Consider the following 13,563-nt stretch of genomic DNA (forward strand, 5'->3'; position numbering starts at 1 on the left):
CTACCCCTTGGATGTAGTACTCATCACCAAAAATAAACAAATTATTCTCAAGTATAATCTTGAGTAGTGAACAGATCAAGGACACTTTATTATTTGGAACGTTATTGCTGAGAAGTATCTCCCTTACGTTCTCGATGCCCCAGTCATTGGGGATGACTGTAAACAGGGACTCTACATCTAGGGTCACAAAGAGGCAAGGATCCTGAATAACCTCAATGTAATTATTCAACTCACTAAGAAAACACTTAGTATCTTTAAGGATGGTGCTACACTTATCCAATATATCATGCAAGTTCTTTTCTACAAAAATGTAAAGAGGTTCAGTGACCCAACCTCTACTTGAAACAATAGGACGCATTGGTGGTGTTGCAAAGTTCTTATGTATCTTAGGGAGCCCATACAGCATAGGGATCACAGGAAAATCAAGTTTGGAATACTCAAACAACTGTTCAGAAATCATCCCAGTAATCAACAAATCAAACACCAAAAACTGGAACCTTTCAATGCAGCTTTTCAAAACTTGACCAGACACATTATTATATGTAATAGAGTTACTTAAATGATCTATCATAGATTGTACATAGTTTTCTTTGCCCATCACAACTATGCCGCCCCCTTTATCTGCAGGGCGGATCTCTATGCTATTTATATGTTTAAGCTCAAGCAAGGCTTGAGTTTCTGCAGAGGACAAATTAGAATAACCATTAATACATATTTCAGAGAATTTCTCTCTCAATTGTTTGTCACAAATGTTAACAAACAGATCAATAGTCACATTACTTGGTGGTATATATATGCTAGATTTCTTAAAACTACATTCAATAGCACTTGAATCCTTAAACATTGTTTTTAGTGTAAGGGTTCTGCCAAATAGTCATAAATCTTTCAGCACATCAGTTAAATCGGCTCGTTGAGCCGGTACAAAAGACAGGCCTCTGTTCAAAACACAAAGTTGCATCTGCATCAGTGTAGCAGAAGAAATATTGAAAACTAAGCCAGTTTGTACCTTTTCTCTGCTCTTGAAACTTCCTTGTGGCTGTCCAAACGTCATGCCTTCATACTCTGTGTTTGATTCCTGGATCTGCCTCGTATAGGAAGAGGGTCCTTCAGTAAAAAAGGCCCATGTGAAGGCATCAGTACTGCAGAACCCTGCTTACTAGTGCTTGGTTTAGCATATAAGGTCATATTATGCTTAGGTCTTACAATACTCACATCTGTGGTACAGCTACTGCTCGTGGTAGCAGAGTTAGTGCAGATGCCCCCTCCAGGCTACTCATAGGTTCATAGGTAGGTACTAGGCTATCGGCCCTAGGGCCCATACAAGCCTAGCCAAAAAATGTACCCTGGCTTTCGCCACCCAAGAAAATTATTTTCCTGTGCCCCTGTCGAGCAGAGCCACAGAAGTGATCCCCGGGGTGAATTTCCCATTTCCCATCCAATCAGCAAGATTTTTCCTGAAGAGTGCTAATGAGGAGCTCTGTTTGACATAGATAGGTAGTCTGTTCCAGAGTATGGGAAGTCTCTGGGACAGGAATCTATCCCTCCAGCATGTTCTGTTTATTGTGGTGACAAGGTTTAGGTCCCTAGAGCGTGTAGCTCAGAGGGATTGGGATTTCTTTAATTGGAGCATGTCCAACAGTTCTGGGTTTGACATAGTTTTGTATGTTAGGCAGAGATCGCCCCTGAGTAGGCGATATGCGATGGAGTAAAGCTGTAGTTTTTTGAGACGGTCTGCATAGGGCATCTGTTTGAGGCCAGTAATCCTCTTTGTGAGGTATTTCTGTGGTCTTTCCAGTTGTTGTAGATGTCTTGTGAGGTACATACCAAAAGGGGCGTTGTACTCTGTAATGGGTCTAATGAGTGATGAGTAGAGGGGAACAATGACCTCTTTTTTTCTGGATGAGAATCCTTTTGTGATGAGATGAGCCATGTAGAAGGATTTCCTGACCACTGTGGTGATGTGATTATCAAAGGAGAGACTACTGTCCACCTGTGTCCCAAGGTCTCTTATCACATTTTCAGCATTAATTAGACTAACAGCTATGTGGTAGTTCATGGGTACAGAGATTTTACCAAAGGGGATGACAATACACTTTTTGGCATTGAGCTTCAGGCCATGGCCCTGACACCAGGTATCTGTCTCAGTGAGGCCCTTTTGTAGTTTGTCCACATCATTAGGAGTTTCGATTATGGCTCCAAGTTTGCAGTCATCTGCAAACTTTGTTAGCCAAAGACCTTCTCTATTGGCCTGCACTTCAGAGAAGTAGATAACAAACAGGAGAGGACCCAGGACTGAACCCTGTGGTACTCCACTTGTCACTGGTCTGATGTCGGATTTGGAATCCGCTACTTTCGCAGTGTAGGTTCTGTCTGTGAGCCAGTTGGCAACCCATCTTGTGACATAGGAATTTATACCTAGTTTAGTGAGCTTATCTATAATTCCGGAGTGGGGGATGGTGTCGAAAGCCTTGGTGAGCTCTAGATAAGCTGTATGAACCATTATACCCTCATCTATGGCTTTGGTGACTGCTTCAAAGAAGTCAATCAGGTTTAGGAGACATGATCTGCCTTTTACAAATCCAAACTGGGTAGGGTCCAGAGTTTGGAGATTACCAATGTCTTTGTTTATGAGTTCCACGATGATACGTTCCATGGCCTTGCAGACCAGGCTCATCAGGCTAATGAGGCAGTAGTTCCCGTGGTCCGTCGTGGCTCCCCTTTGTGGAGTAGAATAACCGTCATGGTGCGCCATTCAGTGGGTACAAAGCCTGAGGTGAGGCTATGACTTGAACATGGTATTTAGGTAGGGTGCCAGTTCATTCTGTAGTTTGTGTAGAACACAGCCTGGGATATTGTCAGGTCCCATGGATGCTGTGTTCTTCGCTTTGGAGATTGTGTTTTTTACCTGTGCAGCCATGATTATAGGAACTTTGCATTCTTCCGGTATAGAGATGGGCCCTCTAGGGGGTGAGAGGGGTGTAAAGTTAGCACTGACCCTATCTGCCAGGATGCTGGAAATATCAGTTGGTTCTGTATATTTAGTGTCATTGTGCTGCAACTTAGAGCAGATCTGAGTGTTCCCATTTAGATTCTTGACATAGCTATAGAATGCTTTGTGGTTGTCTTTAGAGTCAGTGACAATTTTGTTTTCGTAACTAGCTTTGGAGGATTTTATGAGGGATCTCAGCTTCTTACTGAGGTTGACCAGGGAGTTCCTCCAATCATGGGATTTTACTCTTTTTTGCAACAGTTTCTTTCTTCTGTTGTAGAGTTTGTTTATGGCAGAGGACCACTAGATTGGCTTCATTTTTTTGGAGGATAACATCTTGGTTCTATTAGGGATAGCATGATCCATGCACTCGTGTAAGTCCTTATAAAGTGCATTTGTGTAGGATTCGGCAGTCATACCTCTATTGTCCGTCTACATAGGTGTCATGAAGTTTGCCACTTCTGTCTTAAGAAGTGTGAAGTTGGCTTTGGAGAAGTTTTTTACGATGGTTTCCCTAATTGGGGCTGGGCATGGGATGTGGATGTCTAGGCTGATTAGCTTGTGGTCCCAGTTAATGGTGGGGTAGTTGAAATCACCCATTATTAGGGTGTTGGGTTGTACCCTAATACTTTCCAGTGTATCAAGAAATAAGGAGTGTGAATCCTGGGGCATGGTGGGGGGTCTGTAGCAAGCTACACTTTGGATTGCGGTCTTGCCTAGAGTTAGTTGCACTTGGATAATCCGTTGATACTCTCATGTTGATCAGAGGGGGAGTGTTCACCTAACAGTACTGCCTACTACAGTAGTGCAGGCTGTTGGTTCCATCTGTGTAATCGTACCGGCTGGGCATCTCTGTTGATCGAAACTATGCCCTCTTTCATTAGTGTGTGTCATGTTTGAATTTCTACTATCTCAGTTCCAAGCAAAGACATTGCCCTCAGAGAAATCTTTCATGTCTCTTTGAATCTCCCTCCTTTTAGTAGCAGCCAGTCTATTGTCATATGCCATAATGTTGTCAACTAGCATATCCAACCTATCACCCACAACCTCATCGGGATACGTATAGGTGCAATAGACTCTGCTTTGTAATTCCTGCATGAGGCATGTTTTAGAGGTGTATTTTGTTGTATGTATATTAGTTTTATCATCGTACTGCTTTTATATTTAACTGGAATTTATGAGCAGTTAGTATAGCTCATCATGTTATGTAACGACTGACAAGCCCATTTGTTTATTCGCTGCTATTTAGACATAGAATTGTGTTTTCATGCTTTTTATACATATATTTTTTATGTATTTAAAATGCTTGCAGAGTGATGCTTTTTAATTAATTTGGCATTTTGTAAGTCAAAGCAATTAGGCTTTATTTGCAGCATGATTGGTTGAATGAGCATTTATAAGAGTGTGTGCTATTTTGTCTTTTAAACAGTCTGAAGAAACGAATGTTATTCGCGAAAGCGCTTACTTTTCGCAATAAATTTCTTCTGCAATACTTTCCTGCCATGTGGAACCACTTCTGTTTTTATTTTTACTGTTGTTGAGCTACTTTAGTTGGTTCCCTTGTCTACTCAGAGGCTTGCCTGTTTTTATATAATACTTAAAATATTTATTTTTAATTTTTATTTTTTTTATTTTGCATTTTTTTGTTAATGGGTTGAGGAGAAGATAAGGGGCAGTAATCCCATAGGATGGAGTTAATGCTCATCATATGGCTCTGCGCAGTAGCCTATTGATAAAAAGAGACAAGGTGAGTGTAGAGAGAAGTGGGGTCAGCCTGGAGATGTGCAGGTACATAGCCATTGTTTAGAGAGATATTATTTTAGTAGATGATTGAACTTGTGGGTATCAGGATTAATCATAATATGCCATGGTAGAGAATTCCAGGGGTTTGGCTATTTTGAAGGAATATAAGGAGTCTCTGTGAAAGTTGAGAGATTTAGTTTATTAACCATTAATCTGTCTAATCTGTCTATCCTAACAGAGTGTAGCCTTCCTGAGATCACAGATGCACAGGTGAGAGCTGCCCTCTCCAAAGCAAAAAACACAGCATCAATTGGACCAGATGGTGTCCTGGGCTGCGTCTCCTGGGCTGCGTCTTACACGAGCTCCAAGAAGAACTAAACCCTCATATAAAGTCACTGTTCAATCTCAGCCTTACTACAGGATATGTTCCCAAGGAATGGCGTACAGCAACAGTGGTCCCACTCCACAAAGGTGGTGCCACAACAGACCCCAGAAACTATTGCCCTATAAGCCTGACTAGCCTGGTCTGCAAAGCTATGGAGCGTATCATCATGGAAATCATAAAAAAAAACATTGGGAACCTCCAGACACTGGATCCTACCCAATTTGGCTTCGTTAAGGGCAGATCTTGCCTCTTGAACCTGGTTGACTTCTTTGAAACAGTTACCAAAGCCATATATGAAGGGAAGGTAGTCCACACAGCCTACCTGGACCTCGCAAAAGCCTTCGACACAATACCCCACTCGGGCATCATAAATAAGCTCACCAGCTTAAATATCAACCCCTATGTCACAAGATGGGTTGCATACTGGCTCAGGGATAGAACCCACATGGTCAGAATAGCAGGTGTCATGTCAGACTCTAAACCAGTTACAAGTGGTGTCCCACAAGGCTCAGTCCTGGGACCTCTCTTGTTCGGTATATATTTCTCCAAGGTACAGGCTAACATGGGTGGACTATGGCTGACCAAGTTCGCAGATGACTGCAAACTGGGTGCTGTAATTGACTCTCCAACTGACACAAGCATCCTCCAAAAGGGTTTCACAGAGACGGATAACTGGTGCCAGAGCCATGGCTAAAGCTAAATGCCAAAAAGTGCATAGTCATCCCCTTTGGGAAAAACAAAGTGCCCACAAATTACCACATAGGTGGTAATCCATTAAGTACTGAAGAAGTAATTAGGGACTTGGGGACCCAAGTAGATAGCAATCTCTCCTTTGACAATCACGTTGCCAAAGTGGTTAGAAAGACCTTCTATATAGCCCACCTTATCATGAAAGGGTTCACATCTAGATCAAGAGAGGTCATTGTGCCCCTCTACTCATCACTTATCAGGCCCATAATTGAGTACAACGCCCTGGTTGGGATGCACTATACCCGACACCTTCAGCAACTAGAAAGACCCCAAAAGTATCTCACCAAGAGGATCAAGGGGCTCAAACAGATGCCCTATGCAGTTCGGCTAAAGAAACTCCAGCTCTACTCAGTTGCATACCACCTACTCAGAAGCGATCTGTGTCTGACATATAAAGCCATGTCAAACCCAGAATTAATGGACATGCTTCACCTCAGGAAATCCAAATCCCTTAGAGCTACATGCTCCAGGGACTTGAACCTCAGCACAGAAATAAATAGGACATGCTGGAGGGACAGATTCATATCCCAGAGGCTCCCCTCACTGTGGAACAAAATCCCAATCCATGTTAGGCAGAGCCCCTCACTGAACCCTCTTCAAGAGAAATCTTGACGAGTGGATGGGAGATCATAAGTTTACCCCTGGGATCCCTTCTGTGTCCCTGCTTGACAGAGGTACAGTAAACTAAAAGGACTACCTTCTGTGACCTACTATACAGAGGCACAGTCAACTAATCTAAAAGGGTGGCGAAAGCCAAACACACTCTGGCTAAGCTTATAAATGCCCTAGGGCAGATAGCCTAGTATCAACCTATGACCCTATGAACCTAAGATGATCTAAGGGAACTAAGGTTAGTGTATGGTTGGACAATGTCAGAGAGAGCAGGCAATAGTCATGTTTGTAGATGACACTATGAGTGATTATTACCTGCTTGAGAGATAATAAATTGGGAAGTTTGATCCAAGTAAGATGGTGGAGAGTGGTGCAGTGATGTGATTTATGAATTGTTTGCTGTGAATTTTGCTATTTTATTATAAGAAGATTTGAGGAGGTGGAATCTGGCTGTTGAAATTCTGGCATAGTTAGTTAAGTAGGGTTTTGCCCTATACAGTGCACCAAGTTTTACATGGAGTTTTTTGATTGTTAGTGCTATATGTTTGTCGAATTTTAGACCGTTGTCTATTGTGACACATGGAAGTTTAGTTTGCTTGACTGGTTTGATTTTTGTTCCATTGGAGGAATAAATGGCAAGAATGGATGGGGTGTTTTTTTGCACTAGCAGAAATGAAGACCATAAGCTTAGTTTTGCTGGAGTTTAAAATTAGTTGATGATCGGATAGGTAGTTTTTTATACCTTGAAGGACATTTTGTGTTTTCTCCTGTAGTTCCTTAATGGAGGGGGTAGAGCAGGTGAGAGAGGCATCATCAGCATTTTGAATGATAGAAGTAAGTTTACTAGAGATACTGAAGTTATTGGTAAATATGATAGAAAGAAAAGGGCCGAGGATGGAGCCTTGGGGACACCAACAGTGACGGGTAGAAGGGGGGAGAGTTTATTATCCCATTTGGTGGCTTGTTGACAATTTGAGATAGCTATGAAACCAGGTTAGGGATATTTAGCTGAGATTGCAAGAGGTGAGCTTATTGAGGGGTATTTGATGTGACACAGTGCCGAAAGCTTTGGACATTTCAAGGATGGTTGCAGAGATGAGTTGACCACTATTTTTGAGGAGATTAACAGCGCTTGTGAAGCTTATGAGAGCAGTATTGGTACTATGTCTAGGTCAGAAACCATGTTCAGTATTGGATAAAAAGCTGTTCTTAAGAAGATGGTGAAGGATTTGTTGAATGCAGTTTTCTAACATTCTGGATAATGGAGAGAGAATGGCGACTTTTCTGTAATTAGAAGTTTCTGTGAAAGGGCCACCTTTGTGGAAGGGTATAATATGGGATATTTTCCAGAGGAGAGGAACATACTGTTCAGAGATAGAGTGATTGATTAGAATAGATATGGGGCAGGAAATGCTTGCAGTGGCAAGTTTCATAAATTTGTTGAGCAGTTGGTCAGTTGCAAGAGAGTAGGGCTTTAATTTATTCAGGAGTTTTCTTATGTAACTAGTTTGGATTGGTTTAACAGTGAAAGAGTTAGGGTTATGTTCAGAGGGGTTGGGTATAGATATGGGAGCATTTTGCTGTTATTTAGCAAGGAAGTTATTGAGCTAATGAAATGAGTATTGAATTGAGTAGCTATACACACAGTCATGTTGCTGGTTGATAGAGCAGGGTTTTATAGGTTTTCATGGGTTTAGGAGGTGGTTAATGGCTTGCCAGAATTTCTGAATGTTGTTTTGGTGTTTTTGCTGACGTTTGGAAGTATGTTTTCTTGTCTTTTTTGTAATTTGTTTTTTGGCTTGATTTCTTAACTGTTTGTAGGAGGTTACGTTGTTGTTGTTTCTATTGTTGTGGTAGAGTCTCCACGCTTTGTCCCTTTGCTTGAGAAGCAGTCTAGTCTCTTTAGATAACCATGAAAGATGAAGTAAAGTGGTTGAGGATGATTGAGTTGTGCAAAGGGGAGGTTATCAAACATGACATCGTCAGGTAATGGGACATGGCTATGGACTGTTTTATTGTGTTAAGTTCTTGTATGGCAAGCCTGTTAGAAGAGGACTGTTTTAGAAATAATTTATTCATGTTTAAGGTCATGATAGATTGCCAAACTGTATTTTTAGATTGTAGATTTCTGAACTAGTTAGCCTTTTCTGTTTTAGTTTTGATTCTGACCATGCATTTCAGTACTTGAAAAAGTACTGTTTTTCATAGATTCATAGGTTCATAGGTAAGTACAAGGCTAGCTGCCCTTGTGGACCATTTTAAGCCTAGCCACTTAAATTTTTTGTGCGAAGAATAACCTATCCCATTTGGTTATAGATGGGCCTTACCCATCCCATGGTCGATAATACCCCTAGTGAGAAACCTGTGATCATACCATACCATAGATAATCTGAGAGGACCCATGCATGGGGTAAAGTATTTAAGAGCTGCCTCTGTATAAACAATTTTCAAAATTGTTGTTGCCATTTTCCCAATCAGATTATGCATTTTTAATACTTTCTTTAATGCTTGTGTTAACTAAGGTGTCTGGTGCCCTTTACATATCTTCTTCTGAGAGTAATTGAATGGGGTGAATAGAGTGTAAAATGCACACAGTGGAAGTAGGGTCAGAACAGATGAATACTGATGTCCAGTTTAAGGGTTTGGGTTTGGCCATTTTGTGTAAATCATTACAACTGGAGACGGGTAAGGGAAGTATAGCATGTCCAAGATGCTTTCTAGCTTTCAGTGACCACTCTTTTAGAAAGAGTTTTTGAAGTATTGTTTGCAATTCATAGGTAAGTACTTATTAGCTTCCCTTGTAGGTCATTTTAAGATAAATTAATTTCTATTAAAGATGACAATCAAACCTTTTACTTTGTGTGCGAGGTAAACACCCTACCATTATTTCAACTGCCAAATTATTTTTCTTAGCAGGTGATTTTACCTCTTCATCTTTTTAGGTAACAAATGTATACAAGACTAGGTCAGGTACCACTGTGAACCATTTCCTATAGACTATTTAGAGAAGACTCTTATGATGTGTCTCTTTGTTTTACCTTTACTATCTAGGTTGAGGTCACCCAGAATTATCAATTTGTTATACCAAACAAAGCTAATAATGTTATTTATAATGTTTTCTTTACTAAAACGAATGATGTGGGTGATGTTTATCCCGTTCACGTTATCTTTCACTGGATGTTCAGAAGCCGCCTTCAAATCTCATATGAATGGTTTCTCTTCTATTTTATAGGGCCCTCCAGGCTTTCCGGGTCCATCTGGGTCTCCTGGATTACCGGTAAGTTTAAAATGCATGTTTTTTACTAAAATATATTTTCATTTTTTTAACTTGTCAGTAACTTCAGGCAAATGAAACTTGCCAAACAGAGGCAGTATTTCTTCATTCACAAAGCCTTGCTAAGGGATCACTGAGAGACTCACAGCGCAGAGCTCTCACAAGCAGTTAAAGTGAAGTACAGATTTCTTCACGTGAAAGAGGCACAGAACTGGAGTTTTATGGAGATGTAAACTGGCTCAGGGATGTATATTCATTTATTGACTTTATACTTAACTTGAAGCCAGTATTGAACAGCTGTGTGCAGTGAACTGTGTGAGCTTGATTCGAATGTGCATTGCCTCAGACATTGAAGATGTTTAATGAGCCTAAGAACATAAGACAGACATGTAAATAAGGATGACATCACACAGGTACAATGCAAAGATGTGTAATGTTGCCTTGACATTACCTTGACAAACATGCACTTACAAGAATGCATAGAAAAAAAGGAATCCTCCTGAACTGAGCTCACTTACCATCAGACCGTTCATTCCTTGAGCTGTGCATAGTACAAGAATAGAATAAAGATGGGTTTGGGCTTATTAAACCATGCAATGAATGGAGCTGAGGTATTATGCTCTGAGTACATTATTAAGATATTGAAATATGAGTTATGCTTAATTTTATTGCTCATTAAACATGCAGTTTGCGATATTAAATATGGGATATTAGGAACCAATAAAAAAGTGGATTGTGTATAGTGTTTGTTTCATTAACTCATATGTAAGTTTGGGAGAGCATTTATCATAGATAATGGCTTGGGTAAGGCCTGCAAAACAGGAACATTAAAACAAGGTGTACATATGCTTAGGTGCATGAAACATTGGGTTATACATGTCGCATTTTTAATGTCCCCTAGCAATATGCATACCCTGTGTTTAATGTACCTAAGTAGATGTACATCCTGTGATGTGTTCCCTAACCCCATGCAGACCCCATTTTAATAATGAGCATAATTCTACATATACCCAATATTCAATACACCTATGCTATGTATACGCACACACACACACACACACACACACATATATATATATATATATATATATATATGTATGGGTCCACTTTTAAATCCTGAAATACTGAAATCTCGAGGTTTACAACTGCGAACCCAAAACACAGAGATTTTGGTATCTCAACATTTAAAAGTGAAAAAAAAAATAAAAATGAACTAAAACAAAGTGTTTGCAGGGGGGCAAGCCCCCCCACACCCCCCACCCCCCTACTTATATCAACTCTGAGATTGCGCTACAGTGAAGAGTGCAACAGGAGCATTACCGTTCTCTTCACTGTAGCGTGATCTCGGAGTTGGTATATTTAAGTAGGAGGGGTGTGGGAGGTGTAAGGGGGCTTGCCCCCCTGCAAACACTTTATTTTACCGGTCTGTCTTTTTTTTCCACTTTTAAATGTCAAGATACTGAAATCTTGATGTTTTGAGTTTGTTATTTTAAAACTCCAGATTTCGGTACTTCAGGATTTAAAAGTGGACCCAATATATATATATGTAGTGTGTGTGTGTGTGTGTGTATGTGTGCGTATACATAGCATAGGTGTATTGAATATTGAGTATATGTAATAGAATTATGCTCATTATTAAAATGGGGTCTGCATGGGGTTAGGGAACACATCACAGGATGTACATCTACTTAGGCACATTAAACACAGGGTATGCATATTGCTAGGGGACATTATAAATGCGACATGTACAGGGTTCTGATAAGTAAACATGAATTATTAGGGCTGAGGACATTAAACACAGACTATGCATAAGCTGTAAGAGGATATATTAATCACAGATTTATGCTAATTATATATGAGGGATGTAAATGGTTAATGGATGGTAAATATGGGTTTCTAAAGGGTTAGGGGATGATGAACAGGGTATTCATAGGCTTAGACTCATGAAATTTGGGTTGTGTACATTAGATATTGTATACCTAAGGTTAGACACTGGATAGAAATATGTTTATTGAACATTATACATTTGTAGGTACTTAAACATGGAATGCATGTAGGAATGAAGTGTATTTAATAATGGCATACATAGTGATAGGGAATATTAAATATGCAATCCACATTGGACTAGTGAAATTAACTCATTAATGCCCAAAACACTGATTCATAGGTTCAAAGGTGTGTACTAGGCTAATGGCCCTGGAGCCTTTACAAGCCTAGCCCAAAATAAATTGTCCAGGCACCCTGCCACTTGATGTTAGTTCACAGTGCCCCTATCCAGTAGGTCAACTGAAATGATCCCTGGGGTGAACTTTCTATTACCCATCCACTCGTCAAGATTTCTGTTAAAGTGGGCCAGCGAGGTGCTCTACTTGACATGAATGGGAAGCTTATCATACTAATTTGTGGTTCATGCCTGCAGTGCTAGATGTGTGGGCTGCCTTGTCCCATAAAAGTTAACAAACTCTTGAAAGGCAGTTCACACACACATCACTTTTGTTCCATGACTGTAACTGGATAAGAACTGCTTTTCTCAGTTAACTAATTTTTCTTGTTACTGGGATATTCAGGCGATTGTTGTCCATCGTGTCAGCAGTCAGGATTGTAACACATCAGCAGCAGGTGTCAATCAGCTAAACAACATATATTAGTAGGCTCAGGGGACACTAAACATAAAATATTTAATATAATTAGGGGACACTCAACATGAAATGCTCATTGGTTTAATGGCATTAAACATGTGGTCTATACAAGGTTAAGCTTTTCAAGCAGAAGATATGCATGAGATATGGGGATATTAAATATAAATTAGACTTATAAAGCACGGCATGCATACGATTAGAGAGCATTAAACATCAGGTTCTCATAAGGTGAGGCTCATTAAACATAAGGATTACATGCATTTTGCCTCAATAAATTTGAAGTTGTGTAGGCTTAAGCAATATTAAACATGAGACACGCATTGTGGTTAGACACATTAAACATTGAATTTACACTGAGTTAGAAGATCTCAAACAGTATAAGTACACTAAGAAATGTGATATGTGATTGTGTGTGTGTGATTGTGTGTGTGTGTGTGTGTGTGTGTGTGTGTGTGTGTGTGTGTGTGTGTGTGTGTGTGTGTGTGTGTGTGTGTGTGTGTGTGTGTGTGTGTGTGTGTGTGTGTGTGTGTGCGTGTGTGTGTGTGTGTGTGTGTGTGTGTGTGTGTGTGTGTGTGTGTGTGTGTGTGTGTGTGTGTGTGTGTGTGTGTGTGTGTATACAAGTATGTATGCATGTATATATATATATATATATATATATATATATATATATATATATATATATATGGCATGTGTGTATACAGACCAGCTAGTAATCCAAATTATGCCCATAACAACTGGAACTGCAGGAGTTTAATATGATGGCTGACTCACAGTCTATTTCACCACCTGTTGTGGCCGTAGTATTATTGTAAGGTATGCACAAGTTATCCACCATGTGGTGGAACTCTGGTCCCATAGTAAGAGGGTTATGCATTCTGGACAAAACTATAAGGTGCTTAATGAATTTGCAATCAGCTATCAAGAGTAAAATGACATAAACTGTCACTGCCAGATCAGAAGACTTGAGATACCTCATATCACAGTATAACCCAAATTACAACATGGCTGACACCTATCTGCCAAGCATGTCATACAGACCCACAGGCCCCAGTGTTATAACAGTGTTTCAGATATGGGATGAAATTGATGTTAATCCAGTCATTATTATAAAGCCTATCCTGCAGTAACTGCTTAGGATGTCACCTTCCTCATTCTAACTTACAACCTGTTT

General features: G+C 40.1%; 1 protein-coding gene across 5 annotated transcripts in view; it reads left to right on the plus strand.

The window, feature by feature from the left end:
• The window catches only part of COL16A1 (collagen type XVI alpha 1 chain), a 3,146,845-nt gene that overhangs the window by 2,587,197 nt on the left and 546,085 nt on the right, over positions 1-13,563 (plus strand). For all 5 annotated transcript variants that reach the window (XM_044082765.1, XM_044082783.1, XM_044082773.1 and 2 more), the window contains one exon: positions 9,712-9,756. In XM_044082765.1, coding sequence (XP_043938700.1) covers positions 9,712-9,756 — 45 coding nt within the window. The remainder of the gene's footprint in view (positions 1-9,711; positions 9,757-13,563) is intronic.

This window comes from Protopterus annectens, chromosome 1.part1, assembly GCF_019279795.1.
Source record: "Protopterus annectens isolate FY-2018-M chromosome 1.part1, PAN1.0, whole genome shotgun sequence".
NCBI classification, from domain to species: domain Eukaryota; kingdom Metazoa; phylum Chordata; order Ceratodontiformes; family Protopteridae; genus Protopterus; species Protopterus annectens.